Consider the following 16,969-nt stretch of genomic DNA (forward strand, 5'->3'; position numbering starts at 1 on the left):
TTTCTCCGCCCTGGTACCATAGAGAGGAACCAACAACTCCCGGACCAGAGTCTTCTTCCGCTCCGAATTAACACCGAATTGGTTGACTGTCTGGTAAGAGCCCGCCCCCATTGCGCAGAACCACGTTAATTGACACTTCTTTAGACCAATAGAAATAAGGAAAGCGAAGCAACTGGGCTAGGTGATTGGCTGATGAGAAGACTACTTTCCCTCTAGGACCGAGACATTCTGACTTAATTTCCGGGGTCTCCGTCACGTTGGGTTGAACGGGACGATTCCAGTTAGCTGTTTTGCGGTGTTTCTTTTGGCCAGAATTGTATTAGTTTTTGGATTTTGGATTTTTTCGTGATGTAAGCGCGTGCTGTCTCTTTTGGTTGTGTCTGTTTGAGAGCGGGCCCCCAAATTGCACTTGGTACTGTGTTTGTTGCTCTTTGCTAGCGTCATGTCGGTCTGGAAATTTTATAGGCACACAGAGCATTTTGTAGATTTGAGCAAGTTAGTGCCCGTTTTAGAGTTCCAGATTGTTCACCTACGATAAATTAATCTACAGTACTCTACAATAAGTTTCAGAGGAGGAAATGTGGAGATACGTCTGCAATTTTAAATCTAGAAGTGGCGAGGTTGATTTATGTTGGCTCCTTTCCCTTTTGGTCTTTTCACCAGCTAGAAGTCCTTTATGATGTCACTATACCTATATACGGATTTTCACTTAGGTCTAGTCTTTCATCCTTCCCTGCTATCTGCGGTTTGTCTGAGACTCCTCCCCCTTTCCCCTTAAAGGTAAGCTCAAATATTTAAAAATTTTACTTTTAAAAGACTCCCTTGGTTATTTCTGATTTTAATATCCCTTAATAGGAAAATATTTTAGATACAGTTCTTACTATCAATTATTGTAAATACTCCAACATTGAAGGAGATACATACTAATTTTAGCAGCAGAATATTTAAATGTGCACTTAAGCATTTAAGATCGGTTCCTTACCTAAACTACCCTTTGTTTTAGAAAATTTCCCGGTTTGGTTTTGGACCGAATTTTGAGTCCCAGAAAGAGCATTAACAAGGTATTGTAGTTTAGAACTTGTAAGTTAGGTAATAAAAAAATAAGCTTTAATTTTGAATGTGAACAAATTTAGTTTGCAACTAAGTTTAAGAAGCAGTGACAGAAGAGAAAATGAGTACATTTTGAAACATTAAATTATTTCATCTAGCTTTTTAATTTTGGGGACATGATGAGATTTTAAAATCTCAAGACATTTCTTGTACTTTTATGCAAAAAATAAACTGTAACAAACACATTCTTGCATCAACAACTTATTAATAATTTTGTGAATAGAAGCTAAGAGTCTCGATGGGTAGTTATTGGTGAAAAAACACTTGTGTCTGTAGAAATTAACTGAACCATTAGGCCTCATTAACCTCTGGATTTTTCTGAAATCAGGTAATTAATTAAATGGGCCACCTAACGTTTTATGTAGCAGAGGCAGCTTCCATTCTGATAGTATTGAAAATGAAATTTCATTTTTCTGAAAACTCAGGGTAATAAAAATTATGACTCTCCTTTAAATGACAAAGTGACAAATTCTTAAGAGAGTAACAGCTTCCTCCCCTGCATCCTAAGTGCATGTTATGTAAGTGTAGCTGGGGTTTGCATGTTTTCTTTTTAAATGTTCCAGAGGGTTCACACGTTCACATGAGGGATATTCAATCATTACACCACAGTTGGTCAGGGTTGATTGCCATTATAGAAACAGAGCCTTTATCTTTTTAGTTTTAACTTTTATCTTTTAAAAAATCCATCCAGGTTATAGCGTGTGATTAGTAGAAGGTAAAGAACCATTGTGTTCTTTCATGATTGAATTGTTGCAAAACCATATTTCAGTCTCTTCCAGTTTATAGAAAATTGGATTTAAACTGATGAACAAAATTATGGTTGCATTTCTATTTCATTCAAAGGTCACAGTTTGTCTAGGCAGCAGTTACCAAGTACATCGCCTTAGAACTAAATGATGTCTGAAGCTAGTAGTAGAAACAAAAGTCAGTGTAAATTTTAAAGATTTGAGGAATTAGAAAAGGAAAAGGTAACCCTTACACCTGCTCTTCTACAATAGCATTAAACCTAATGTCGATCCGGTAGAGAGCAGTGTAAGAAGGTATCCTGGGATATAATTTTACCTCATAGGGTCTAGCACCAGCTGATTTAGGCATTCATTGTTGACACAAAACTCTAGAGGCATCTAGTTTCAACATCTCTAAACCATCTTGCCACGTTGTTAACTGTATTTATGTCCATGTTGGAAACTTACAGAAAATGAACCTAATCAAAGAAGCAGAACACTGTTGTTGAGAAGCAGAAGTGGCACAGTGGCTGTTTATTTCATTTGGTGTTTCACTATGTTGGTGACTTCGGTAATGGCATGATGATATTTTTCTGAAGCTGACTTGAATTCCACCAGATGCTTCTCATAACTTTTAATGGCTGCTTGAAGCTGTGTTTTCTCCACTGCTCCCAGGATAGCACGGAAAATCATATCTATGCCAAGGCCAAGAACAGCAACCCCTATACTACCAAGGAGAGAAGCACCAATTTGAGCTAACACGGTGACCAATTTGTTAATTATGCCAGTTGTGACATTTGAGCCCACAAGTTTGACAGCCACTGCACTGGCTGCAGAAGTAGCTTCTCCCAGAATGACTGAAATGACCTTTTGTACTATTGCAATTTTCTCTGTTTCCCTTTCTTTAATATCCTGAAGTTTTCTGTAAAGGGTTGGCTCTAGTTTATCTTTCAGTGCTTCATCAACCTTTTGCAATTCTTTTTGGATTTCCATCATGGCTTGGATGATGATATCACAGTTTTCCTTGATGGTCCCATCTCTTTTCATCTCAATGGAGGCCAGGCTGCACCGCAAGTGCATGTTTAAAACCCCAATGAGCTTATTGGTGGCGTTGAAGCTATCAGATAAGCAGTCAAGAAGCTGCTGGTGAAGACGGTTGACTTCTTGCCTTCTCCTTGGGTTATCTGGGTAGAGGAAGTCACTGTGAGCCATATTTCAAATATAACTTCTGAAAAATAAAGTAGTAAATATTCACTAAAACTTTTGAAAAATAGCTGTTGTCTGCATACATTTGACCAGGAAATCTTATACTTTATGAATAGAAAAATAGCACTGTGCTGTCTAAGGAATTCCTCAGAAAATTCAACAGGTTCTTCAAAACAATTATTTTTATGAAACTTAGAGTCAGTGGATGGAAATGTGGGTAACAGAATGCAACCTGTTGGTGCATTAATTAGGGCACTAGCTTTTTGTGGTGGAGAGAAATCCTAGATAGGAAACATTTGGGTTTATCAAGTATCTTATTTGACAAATGTGATTATTTCCAAGTAATATTTAATAGCATTTGACATACTGTGTAGTTAGCCCTTGGTTTCCAGTGCTGCTTAATTTTCCCAAACCCTAGTCACCTACCAGATTGTTTTCTTTAATATTTGGAGTTAAGTTACTAGGGCCAGGAGAATAGTAAGATCTGAGTTTACAGGGCTATTAATATTTGATTTTGTTTGTATACTGTTACTTTAATTTATACTATTCAAGTCACTCTGTATGTCCTTACAGGCAATTATTTGGTCTCTAAACACAGGGGCCATCCAAAGGCAACACAGATATAACATTAGAATCTTTACACAAAATTTTCACGGTAAGAGCACATATTCAAAATTCTTTAGATTAAAATCTCCCTTGGGGAGAAAGTGTTCATGGTGCCGGACACAGTGTAGTTATGACTACCTCTGTAGTGTCCGTTTGCAAATCTCATAAGTTATTTAGACTGGTCTGTAGTGCACTTGTGCACTATTAAGTTTAGCTAGAGGGAGGGGCGCCTGGGTGGCTCAGTTGGTTGGGTAACCGATTTCGGCTCAGGTCATGATCTCACAGTTTGTGAGTTCGAGCCCCGCGTCAGGCTCTGTGCTGACAGCTCAGATCCTGAAGCCTATTTCAGATTCTGTGTCTCCCCCTCTCTCTACCCCTCCCCTGCTCACGCTCTGTGTCTCTCTGTCTTTCAATAATAAATGTTAAAAAAAACTAAAAAAAAAAGACTGGCTAGAGGGATGCCTGGGTGCCTGGGTGCCTCAGCCGGTTAAACATCTTACTCTTCATTTCGGCGCAGGTCATGATCTCTGTGATATTGAGCCCTGTGTGGCCTCCACGCTGACAGCATGGGGCCTGCTTGGAATTCTCGCTCTCCTCTCTGCCTTTTCCCTGCTTTCTCGCTCTCTTTCTCTCTCTCTCTCTCTCTCTCTCTCTCAAAAAAAAAAAAGAAAAAAAAAAGCTAGCCTCAGTAAGAAGACAATACCATTTCGTGAAAGTAGTAAGGAATGAGTAGCAAGAATGCACCATCGAATAAATAAAATGAATCTGGTAGGAGCCTCCTTGTGTTTATACTTCTGGCTCAGGGTACTATGTAGAGAAAAAAGGAACAAGCATGTTCTGAGTTTATTTAGGTGAAAATTTTGAGTCCTGTAAGAACAATGTTACTCCATATGCATTTGAATAGGCTTAGTATGTGCTTGGCCAGTCTATTTTTAGTTTAAAATTCTCTTGGGAGAAAAGAGAAAATGAAATCTGTATGGGGTCTGGCACATTCTGTCTTGAGTAAACAACATCCTGAGGAATTCAGGCCCTATCTATTTTGGGACCATGGGTCTTGGCCTAGATATGAGGAACCTCACAAGCATAGAATGAAGGAATGAAGATACTTTTTTCTCAAGAAAATAAATATGAAAATAACCTACTCTCCAAGTCCTAAAGATATCATTTGAAAATGGAAAGGGGTACACTTTTTAAAAAATGGATAGGGAACATAATTATTTATGCTGTTAAATTTAGAAAAAAAATGTCTCAGTACCCCTGATAGCATAAATTATCATGGCAAAAAATTCATTTTTTAAAAAAGTCCATTGATTTATTTTGAGAGAGTAAGAGTGCAAGTGGGGGAGGAGCAGAGAGAAAGGAAGAGAAAGAATTCCAAGCAGACTCCATGCTGCCAGTACAGAGCTGGACGCAGGACTCGAACCCACAATTCTTGAGATCACGACCTGGGCCTAAATCAAGAGTTAGACCCTCAACCAATGGAGCCATCCAGGTGCCCTAGTCAGAAGGTCATGTTTATATTTGATTCAGATCCGGCACACCCATGTGTTACACAAATTGCCACAAAACTGTACTTAGAAAATGTCTCAAGTTCAATTAAAGAAATGGCTGAGGGTTTATTAAATACTCCCCAAACACACCATTGGGTTGCAAACTGCACTTCAATAACCACGAATCTGGACTTTGATTTCTCTTTTATCTTCTTGAAATTTTCCATTAAACTTGTTTCTTTTTTTGGCTCTGAGTTTTCAGATATTATCATGAAGTGAAAACTCCAGTTTCTGACTTTGAATTCAGAAGATCATCAACTACATTGCTATTCAGATATTTAGGTGAGAGGAGTCGTTCTTACCCTGAAAAAGCATAAAATATCTCTAGCATCTATCCTATGCCATTATCTGAAGGCATAGCTTCCAGAAAAGGTGTGTGGTCCCATGTATGTAAAGATAAACAAATGGAGAGATGAGTCTTCCTTCTGGGTGGGAGGGTGAATGCTTCCAAGTGGTCAGTTTCTTCCCAGTTAATTCACTGTGTTAGCACAACTTGATGAATGAATCATAAAGTAACAATTAATCAGGATGTTGTTTACCTGAGGAGAATATGTACCAGATCCCACACAGATACAGAGGACTCCATTTTCTCTTTATTTTCTCCCAAGGGTTTAAACAAAACTAAATAGGTGAGGTTTCCTATTTTTCCAGGAAAAGTAATGATGGGAATTTTTCCTCCCTAGTATTAAAACATTATGAAAACAATCAGTATTGTACGGGTATAAGAATAGATGAACTCCTAGAACAAAACAGTTCTGAAAACAGACCCTTTTATATATTTGATAAATAATAAACATAGAATCTCAAGTCGATAGTAATTGAAATTATTATTCTATAAATGTTCCTGGCATAATAGACTAGTTTGGGGGGTTAAAAATTAATTTTAAAAAGTTAATGTAATATATGTAAAAAATTATAAAGTAGCTAGAAGAAAATGGATAATTTTCAGATGTTTATATGGAGGAGGACTTTATACACTTAAAGCCAAAGTAAAAAGTTACACAAAAATTTGATTAACAAGGATGACCATGTAAAAAGAACTAAAAGCAAACTGGGAAACGTGCAAGAAAAATGAAGTATGAATTTTCAAAGAGTGTTGTAATAAATAAGAAAAACAGTAGTAATCTAATAGCTAAATGAGCAAACAACTTTAAACAGGACAGTAAAAGAATAGTAGCTAATTAATTGATGAAAAAACTTAAATCTTACCTGAAAGACAGAGTATTTCAATTATATTTTCTTTCTTTTGTATACCCAAGCCCTTCTTCCCAGTTTCCAGATATCAAGCTATAATTTTGTGCCAGTAACAAGTTTGAATAAGAGACACCATGACTTGCTCAGAATTGTTTTTCAAATCTAATCAAAAATGACTTTTATTTTTTCTGAGTTGGGCTTACCTTTCTAGCTCCTTTTCTCTTGGGGAAGGGTGTTGAAAAGGTTCCTCTGGTACTGAATAAGTTCAAGATTATTTTTATCCCAACAGTGAGGTAAACACTAGAGAATTAGGTGGAGGAGAGGTAGGGTTTTAAGGTGAAACTAATGAATTATTTTTGGACACGTGAAATTTGAAGAAGCTGGTGAAGGAAGCAGTTTAATAATTCAGTGACAATTTATCTAATGGACTAGTACCTTACTATGTATAAGAAAGCATGCTAGGCTCTATAAAGCACACAAAAATGAAAAAGTACATGGTCCCTGCTTTTATGGCATTTCCAATCTAGTTAGGTAGTTAAGACATTTAAAAATACACGTGGAGTTGAAAGTAATGTGTCATTTGAAATTATAGGCTTGGCGCTTGACTTGTGCACATTCAAATTTTATTTTATTTTAATTTTTTTTGCCAGTTTCTACAAATTATTTATTATATTTTTTTATTTCTATTTTGTTCTAAATATTTATTGTCAAGGTAGCTAACATACAGTGTGCTCTTATTTCAGGAGTAGGTTCCCATGATTCATCACTTACATGCAACCAGTGCTCATCCCAACAAGCGCCCTCCTCAATGCCCATCACCATTTTCCCCTCCCCTCACCCCCCCCCCCCCATCGACCCTCAGTTTGTTCTCTGTATTTAAGAGTCTCCTATGGTTTGCCTCCCTGTTTGAAACTATTTTTTCCCCTTCCCCCATGGTCTTCTGTTAAGTTTCTCAAGTTCCACATATGAGTGAAAACATATGATATCTGTCTTTCTCTGACTGACTTATTTCACTTAGCATAATACCTTCCAGTTCCATCCACGTTGCTGCAAATGGCAGGATTTCATTCTTTCTCACTGCCAAGTAGTATTCCATTGTGTATATAAACCACATCTTTATCACATTCAAATTTTGAACAACCCACAGGTTAATATATATTAACACTAGGGCCATATGGAAATATTCAGTCATCTAGGGAAGGTTAACAATTTGTACACTTTAAAACTGTTACTCTTAAATAAGTGTTTGATATTTAGAGGAGAGGTTGTAAACCACATGGAAAAACAGCTGGCAATATGCAGCATTTCTACTATTGCCCATGACAATTTAGCTTCGACTCTCAAATTGCTTACTTCACTCAGCAAAACAAAAGCCTTGCAATTAGTTGGAGTCACTCTTCTTCGTCTTCTTTTTTTAAATCTTTATTTATTTTTGAGAGAGACAGCAAGACCGGGGGAGGGTCAGAGAGAGAGAGGGAGACACAGAATCTGAAGCAGGCTCCAGGCTCTGAGCTGTCAGCACAGAGCCTGATGCAGGGCTCAAACTCACAGACCATGAGATCATGACCTGAGATGAGGTCAGACACTTAACCGAGAGAGCCATCCGGGTGCCTCCGAGCCACCCTTCTTGAAGATCATAGTGTTACTTAGGCATGCCTCAAGTGATGTCTTACCAACAATACACTTCACTTACCTAAGAAGAGTTCTGGGTCATATACTTCTTCCTATCTTTATTACAATTTCAGGGATAACCATTTATTTATTTATTTATTTATTTATTTTATTTTTAGTTTTTTTTTTTTTAAGTTTTTTTTTGTTTTTAACGTTTATTTTTGAGACGGAGAGAGAGCGCGCAAGTGGGGGAGAGACAGAGAAGAGAGCAAGACAGAATATCTGAAACGCCTCTGCACTGGCAGCACAGAGCCCGATGTGGGGCTCAAACTCACAAATCATGCATGAGATGATGATCTGAGCCACACTCAACCGTCTTAGCCACCCGGGCGCCCCAGGGATGACCTTTTAAATATTGACTTTAAAATTCAATCTTTTAAAAATCATTTCAAAGTCATTTTATAAAAGACATTTAAAGATTGGCACCTACAGGGAGCTAAGTGGTATACACTTCATCCAATTCTTACTTATTACCTGCACCTTTTGTGTGGTAAATGTGATTTTTACATTATTTGTTATCACATGATAGTGTTCCCTGTCAATGAAAAAAATTCACTTTATGCAGTTAGCATCCACTTCTTAGCAGCAGAGTTTGTACTGTTATTTGAGTTATTTTATTGCTGTGGTTCATGAAATAGGTTCCAAAGATTCTGGGGCAGCCTGATAGAGAATTGCTGGCCAGCAGGCGGAGCTCGTGGTCTCTGGCATGCCTATTTTTCCAGAGCCTTTGCTGAAGCAGCTATGATTTCTTGTTGCTATATATGGACTGTGGGTGCATAAAATTTTATTTGATGACAGAGTTCTGTTGCTAAAAGGAAGTTTGGAAATCACAGGTATTTTTGTCTTGGGAAATTGGAATGTGAACAAAGACTAGCTTCAGTGGATTCTTACTGAAATTAACCTTGTCAATTTTGTTGAAATGAGAAGTCAACATTCAAGACAGAAGAGTGTATAAATGGTAGAAATATATTGATTGTATCTAAAAGTTAAGATTTATTTAGTGATACTATACAATTGTTTTAGTTTTTTTCAGGGAAGGAACCACCTTACAAAGTGAAAATGTATTGATTATCACATGTTCAAATAAAAAATTCTCAGGATACTTTTGTGAATAATAGTAGTTAAATGTCAAGTGTCACAGAAATTTAAAGAGGGAAATTATATTGAGGTGTTCAGAGGAAGCGTCACGGAGAAACACTTGATATGTGTTTTGACAGATGGTAGAATTATAATATGAAGAAATTAAAAGATTTGATAAAAAAGTATTTTAAAATATAAAGTCAATAGCACTGATATATAAACACTTTAAAATAGAAGAAGAAAAACACCCATTAACCTATCTTAATTTTTTTTTTTTTTGGTTATTCCTTTCTAAAGTTTGTTTAAAGGTGCAAGTAGTTTACAAAGTTGCAATAACAGTGTAAATAAAATTTTCATCTTATATTAATTTACCTAAACACTTCCCTTTATTTCTAGTTTTATAATCATTATATAAAATATTCCATAAGATATCTATCATAATTTAATAAATATCCAATTGTTTCCCTATCATAATATTCTTTAAAAAATTTTTTTAATGTTTATTTATTTTTGAGGCAGAGAGAGACAGCATGAACAGGGGAGGAGCAGAGAGAGAGGGAGACACAGAATCTGAAGCAGGCTTCAGGCTCTGAGCTGTCAGCACAGAGCCCAACGTGGGGCTTGAACTCACGGACCATGAGATCATGACCTGAGCCGAAGTCGGATGCTTAACCGACTGAGCCACCCAGGCACCCCCCCATCATAATATTCTAATGGACATTTTAATACACAGTTTTTCCCCTTTTCAATTACCTGGATTATTTCCTCAGGATAATTTCCAGAAGAATTCTATAATCCATGGGAAATAAAGTTTTTATTGCTTTTGATAAGTATTGCCAATTGCATTCCAAAAACTTTTACACTACCATCAAAAATAAATTTTTACAGCAGGACACTGTATGTTTCAAAGTCAAAGATGGTTCTGTTAAACATTGTTAATTTGGGGAGCATGCAGTTAAATTTCAAAAAGTTTTTGCTTTTGTAGAAATACATAGTGAATATGTTAATGATAAAATGATATGCGTGATCTCTGAGATTTGCTTCAAAATAATCTGGAAGGGAGAGTGGAGTAGGGTTACAGAGGATATAAAATCAACCTTGTTTTGATAATTTTTGAAGCTACATTATGGGTAAATGGGAGTTTATTTTTTTATTATCTCCACTTCTGTGTATGTTTGAACTTTTTCCATAATAACAATTAAAGAAAAAGATAACTTCTCAGCCTCTAATGTTTAGTCATTTGTGCTCTCTGAGGTTTTACATTTCTCCAGGCTGTTACTTTCTCACTATCCATTTTGGGTCCAGCGATCATGCAAGTTTCACTTATTTGGGAACATGGGAAGAGGGTATAGGTGAAGCCCGAAGCTTTTCGGAAGAAAATAACAGCTATTAACTCGTTCTGGGCCTCCTTCTGTACATCAAAACCATGGCCTTTAATTGAAAAAACAAAATCAGGGGTGCCTGGGTGTGTCGGTTAAGAGTACAACTTTGGCTTAGGTCATGATCTCACAGTTCGTGAGTTCAAGCCCTGCATCGGGCTCTGTGCTGACCACTCAGAGCCTGGAGCCTGCTTCAGATTCTGTGTCTTCCTCTCTCTCTGCCCCTCCCCGGCTCACGCTCTGTCTCTCAAAGATAAACAAACATTAAAAACAACAACAACAACAAAAACAAGAAGCTGATCATGGTGTGATGACACTGTTTCCCATGTGAGTTCTTCTAAAAAATATTTCTGACTAGGGAGAGGAGTATCAAGGAGTTATCAAATGCTCAGGTGAGACTCCTCTACTTATGTGCCTTAAGGAATTAAAAAAATTAGTAGACAATGTTTCTTGCCCTCAAGAAGATGACAGTCAATTTGGAGATACACAGCAAATGCCAATGATATTTAAATGTAACATGAAGGAGCAGAAGCAGTATAAATTAAGTAGTAGTAGATTATATGTTTCTTCTTTTACAGATACTGAGTTGCTTATATTGGTGTTAAAGACAAGAGGAAATGTTACAATCCATGTAAACAGTACACATTCACATAGGTATCATTTCTTCTTTAATCCTAATAGTGATGTCTTTACTGCTTTATCTTCCCCTCTGATTTAATCAGTCATATGAGCTGTTACTTTTTTTTTTTTTTTTAATCTGGTGTCTTCAGAGAAATAATCACAAGGAAGCTGACATCAGATCCTCTTAAAACGAAGTTGTTTTGTGACTATATTATATTTATGGCTAGGATTCAAGACTGACATGTTGTTTCAGGAACCCTTTAATCCGGAGAAGCAGAATATTATATCAATACTAGTAGAAATATCCATATTGCTTACCTTGCTGTGTTCCTGAGTTCAGTAGCCCCAGCTTGTTTAGGAGTATTGCTGAAGGGCTTTTTCATCTGGTTTCATCTGGATGTTTCCGTGGAATGTGATGACTTATAGCCTTTGCTAGTCTCTGCTGGGTCCCTCTGCCTGTCTGGTTTATAGACAATTTCTGCATTCTTTGTTCTCAGAATTCTTCTATTTCCTGTATAATATAAAGTCAGTGTATGTTAAGTAACATAATTAGAAAGACTAGTAAAGTAGTGAGCCAGTTAATTTTCTGTTCTTGAGTGGACTTCATTGTTGAAGGGCTGTACAACTGAACTAATTCTATTCAGCAGAGAAGATGACTTTGATCGCAGCTCTCAGATTCTGAGATTCTGTCCGCTATTCCAGACATCAAGCTTCCTTTAGCTTCTGTTGCATTTATACTTCCATCTGTTGCTGGTGGCTTTGGGTTCTCAAGAGATGTAAATCCAGATACCTGCAGCCAAATGTGATTTGTGTGTAGAAGTTCTGCTCTTTATCACTGTCTCTCATTGCGTTGGTGAATGTCTTGACAACAGAAAAGCCCAAAAGACCAACCTGACTCCTTTCCCTTAAAGCTTAGATCATGGGGTGCCTGGGTAACTCAGGCCATTAAGCATCTGACTTTAAAAAAATGCTTATTTATATTTGAGAGAGAGAGAGACAGACAGACAGATGGAGTGTGAGTGGGGCAGAAAGAGACAGAGACAGAATCTGAAGCAGGCTCCAGGCTCTGTGCGAGCTCTGAGCTGTCAGCACAGAGCCTTACACAGGGCTTGGACTCATGAGTGGTGAGATCATGACCTGAAGTCAGGTGCTTAACCGACTGAGCTACCCACGCACCCCAGTGTCTGACTATTGATTTCAGCTCAGGTCATGATCTCATGGTGACAAGAGATTGAGCTCTGCACGGGGCTCTGAGCTGAGTGTGGAGTCTCCCTAAGATTCTCTCTTTCCCTCTCCCTATGCCCCTCCCCCACTCATGTGTGCTCTCTCTCTCTCTCATTAAAAAAAAAAAAAATGCTTTGATCAGAGTCTTCTATGCTTCTTCATCTAGATTCTGCCCTAATACCCACTGGTTCCTCTACAGCCGGCAGGGACACCTCAGACGCAGGAAAATCACTCAGTCCCCATATAACTTAATGGAAAAAACACAGGCTTAGAATTGGACCGTCCTGATTTTGTGTACCCCAAGTATCACTTCCTAGCTATGTAGCCCTGGGAAAGTTACTTAAGATTATTTTTTTTCATCAGTGTGATTTGAGTATTAGTTTGTAATTTATGGATTGTCATTATGTATTGAGTGAGATAATGCATGTATAATATGGCAAAAACTTATTAAATGGTAGCTATTCTTATTATATTAACAACACTAATTTCTGTTGCTATTGAGTGGGTAGAGGATATAGAACCAAATCCAACTAGAAAATGTGTAAAATGTAAAGATGCTGCTCTATAGTTTTAAAGAAGGATTAAGTGGGGTGTTATTTTACTTTTGTCCCAGTGGGTCATTTTGCACTTGACATATCCTAGGGCTTACCATGTACAGGCATGGGGGGAAAAAAGAGAAGAAAGATGTGTAGACAGTGTATTGAAAGTAAGTATGGATGGATAAGTACGATTTCAATAGGTGTGGAGGGGGAAGGAGTGGGAAGAGATAATGCAGGTGGAGGGAGTACTGTGAACAAAGGAGCTAACAAAGTATTGTAGAGCATTTCCAGGGAAGAAAATTGATCCACTAGGCTGGTGGCACAGGATCTATATGAGAGCAGTGAAAGGAAGGCAAGTAGTGAAAAATTGAAAACAGTTTATAGATGACCTCAAATGCCATTCCGGGAAACTGTATTTTATTCTCTAGGCAATACTGAATTATTGAAGGTTTTTTATTATGAGATAATATGAGGAGGTTTGGATTTCAGGAAGGTTACTTCATATAAAGTGCATTAGTGGGTATAGCCAATAACGTAACTCAGTGCCTACAGTAACTGGACAAAACATAGGTAGCTGAAACACTTAGTGTAAGACAGTAGGGTGTAGAGGGTAAGTATCTAGTTTAAAAACGACAGCTGTAGCTCCAGACGATTTTTCTAATTTATAACATGGGCTTAGTGCTGCCAGTTAATCTCATTTTTTTTCGATCATCAATAGCAATCCAGATTTCTATCTTTCAGTTTTTGAATTTAGCAGTTGATATGCGTTTTGAAACTACTTTATGGTGGGTCAAACAAACCACATCTGCTGGTTGGACTTTGCCTGTGGATTGATGGTTTGTGACTCCGGGGCCAGTGTTCACAATCCTGTCTTTTTGTATCTCCTCTGGAATTCTACTTGTGAACGTTGGTTAGAGACATCAACACTCCTCTCTGAAGCAGAAGAGGAGGAATTGCAGTGAAGGTACAGAAACATTCGGAGGCAAGAGAGACTCTGATGGAGTTTGCATCAGATGGCCTTGATCTTCTTTGGAGTGTGGCACTCTACCTCCTTGGTCTGCTGTTATCCACCTCTCAGAGCTATCTGATAGTTACTTTATATGTTCTGTCCAGGATTTTTAGTTGTACTCAATAGGAAAGATTGGATGGAGTGTGCTTGCTCTATCTTAACTGGAAGCAGAGCCCCTCTATGTAATTTGTAAGCTTTATACCATCTTCTCCACTAGATTGGATAGTTATTGAGGATAATCTCTGAGAATAATGCTACTCCATATATCAGTACATCTAATTGTGGATCTACCACACAATATTCAATATGAGATTTAAGTTCATTGAAGCACTCCTACTTTATATATTTATATATAGAAAATATAAATTTATATATAAAATATAAAATATATATATTTATTTTAATTATTTTTGCTGTTTTTTAAATTAAAACACAGGATCATTTCTGCTTTATAGCTTGGGTAGCTTTCCTACCCTTGACAGGAGTTACCTCCACATTTAGATTATACTTTCAGTCTCCCTGTGGTAGACAAATATAATTTTAGTTTTGATTCGGATTACTACTTTGTTTTGCAGTGCTGAAACATTTTTGTTGGAGAAATGTCTTCAGAATCAGAAAAGGATAGAGACAAGCTGGTTCAAGCTGCCCAAAAGTTCTTCTTTCATATGCAAGATCTTGCTTCCTTCACTAACATACTTATTGAATTGTTTAACTGCAGTATGAATACTCAGATCAACCACATGACTGTGAAAGAAGATGATAATGTTAAGGATGTCTTTGAACAAATGTTCAAAATTTTAAAGGAGATGCAATCTGTACTGGAGGCAAAGTATGACCAAATGCAAAAGGAACCTTTATGTTCCCAGATTGCAACAGCTGTTTGTTCCATAGTTGAGAAGAACACCAATGTAAAGGAGTTGCATCAGTCAGCTAAAGAAATGTTCAAAAATGTCCACACACCAGTCATTGTCTCTGTGCTGAATAGTAGTAACATCCTGGGGAGTTTAGAATCTTCTGTCTCACCCTTGATGAAATATCCCATCATGAATCTTCGGTTAAGTGACCTCTATAGAAAAGACACCAAGGAGCAATCAGATGCCATCACATCTGAGAAAAGCACAAGTCCAGGGCCACCCCAAATCAGTACAATAGACACCTTGAAGAAGTTGCAGGGTGCGCCGAAAAGTGAGCAAACCAAGAATACCATCAAGTCCACTGCAGATCAGCTGGAGCAAATTGTCAAAGCTTTGCTACCAATCTTAGAGGTCCTCCAAAAAGTCATAAGCACTATGGAAACCAAGACACCCGTGCCTAAGAAGACCAATGACCAGTAGGAGTGCTCATTTCTGTCAGAGAATCAGTTTGAGTCCTGTGAAATTTTGGAGTATGTTCTAAGACCTTTCATGCTAGAAATGTGTTATGTTGAGACATAAGTGCAAAGAGTAGTCACCCAACAGACCATTTACCTTGAATTTTGCTTTATTCAAATAAAAATAATCAAAGAAAGCCTGCTTGAAGTGGTAGTTACTAAAGATAACACTTTGTTCAGAAAAGCAAGGTAATGTATTATGTTTGAGGATGTTTCTAAACGTTACCTGTCATCTTAAAACAGTTAAAATAACCCCAAACTAATTTCCACCCTTAGTAATTTTTTTTGAACATTTATTTACCTTTGAGAGACAGAGAGAGACAGAATGTGAACAGGGGAAGGGACAGAGAGAGAGGGAGATGCAGAATCAGAAGCAGGCTCCAGGCTCTCAGCTGTCAGCACAGAGCCTGACACGGGGTTCAAACACATGAACCATGAGATCATGACCTGAGCTGAAGTCGTACACTTAACCAACTGAGCCATCCAAGCACTCGCCACCCTTAGTAATTCTATTTCTAGATACTGCAGTGCGAAATCCAGGTAAATGTCAACGTTATCATTAGATAATCTGGCAGAAACTACTGTTGAGACAGGACACGTATAAAATAAACTTCTGCATTTCTGTCCCTTATATACCCATCTCTGAAACATTAGTGCCTTAACTCTTATATGCCATCACTAAATACTTTTGGTATGATTTATCCAGAAGTGATTGATTGATTGATTGATTTTTTAATGTTTATTTTTTATTTTTGAGAGAGACAGAGACAGAGCACAAGTGGGGGAGGGACAGAGAGAGAGGGAGACACAGAATCCGAAGCAGGCTCCAGGCTCTGAGCTGTTAGTATAGAGCCTGACGCGGAGCTCGAACTCATGAACTATGAGATCATGCTCTCAGCCGAAGATCATGACCTGATCGTGATGCTTAACCTACTGAGCCACCCAGGCGCTCCCAGAAGTAAATAAGAGCAATGAAGGAAGAGTAGTTGTTTTCTTGCTTACTTGACTAAGACCAGAGCAAACAATTTATTCTTGTCTGTTTCCTACTGAAGTTTTGTGATTAGGAACTATTGGAGGTTGAAAAATGGAGTTGCTCTAACCTTTCATGAAGACTGAAACACTTGTAGGATTTCTGAGATGTGCTTTTATGGGGGAAGAAAAGTTAGACAAGTCCCTTTGCCTACCAGAAAGTCTTTGACGCTCATTCAGTGGGAAGAAGCATATGCTTTCAACATTGCCATATTCTACATGAACCTAATAAGAACTTCACTGAGAATAAGAAAAGCAATTAGTAACTTGAGTTCTTTAAAAAAATTTTTTTTAATGTTTTATTTATTTTTGAGAGCAAGAGAGAGCATGAGCGGGGGAGGGGCAGAGAGCGAGGGAGACACAGGATCTGAAACAGGCTCTAGGCTCTGGGCTGTCAGTGCAGAGCCCGACGCAGGGCTCGAACTCACAGACCTCGAGATCATGACCTGAGCCGAAGTCAGACGCTTAACCGACTGAGGCACCCAGACGCCCCAGTAATTTTAGTTCTTTATTGGAACTTTTTTTCTGAGAATACCTAAGTTTTTTCCTCGTGTAAACATTTTCTCATCTGAAGCTTTAAGTCTCATTTTCTTCTTTAAAGAGAAAACATATTTCCCTATACTTAAAAAAAGTCTGCAGCATGAGAAACTAAAAGGG

At 37.8% G+C, this 16,969-nt stretch overlaps 2 protein-coding genes across 14 annotated transcripts; one reads left to right on the top strand and one right to left on the bottom strand.

Annotated features, from left to right (window-relative positions):
* Positions 1-4: 4 nt before the first annotated feature.
* CB4H12orf60 (chromosome B4 C12orf60 homolog) lies at positions 5-15,420 on the top strand. 13 transcript variants are annotated; one of them, XM_042991821.1, is made up of 4 exons: positions 5-93; positions 1,004-1,061; positions 5,393-5,479; positions 14,490-15,420. In XM_042991821.1, exon 4 carries the CDS (start codon positions 14,514-14,516, stop codon positions 15,246-15,248), a length of 735 nt encoding a protein of 244 aa, XP_042847755.1. In that variant the 5' UTR covers positions 5-93; positions 1,004-1,061; positions 5,393-5,479; positions 14,490-14,513; the 3' UTR covers positions 15,249-15,420. The 13 variants fall into 13 exon arrangements, with proteins under 13 accessions (XP_042847755.1, XP_042847756.1, XP_042847758.1 ...); XM_042991822.1 differs by having other exon boundaries at positions 5,400-5,479; XM_042991815.1 differs by lacking the exon at positions 5-93 and adding an exon at positions 225-780.
* On the bottom strand, positions 2,353-11,523 carry SMCO3 (single-pass membrane protein with coiled-coil domains 3). The gene is made up of 2 exons (XM_007082755.3): positions 11,461-11,523; positions 2,353-3,063 (listed from the first exon to the last, which is right to left on the bottom strand). Exon 2 carries the CDS (start codon positions 3,045-3,047, stop codon positions 2,370-2,372), a length of 678 nt encoding a protein of 225 aa, XP_007082817.1. The 5' UTR covers positions 3,048-3,063; positions 11,461-11,523; the 3' UTR covers positions 2,353-2,369.
* Positions 15,421-16,969: the final 1,549 nt, after the last annotated feature.

The sequence above is a fragment of the Panthera tigris genome, chromosome B4, assembly GCF_018350195.1.
Source record: "Panthera tigris isolate Pti1 chromosome B4, P.tigris_Pti1_mat1.1, whole genome shotgun sequence".
Classification (NCBI taxonomy): domain Eukaryota; kingdom Metazoa; phylum Chordata; class Mammalia; order Carnivora; family Felidae; genus Panthera; species Panthera tigris.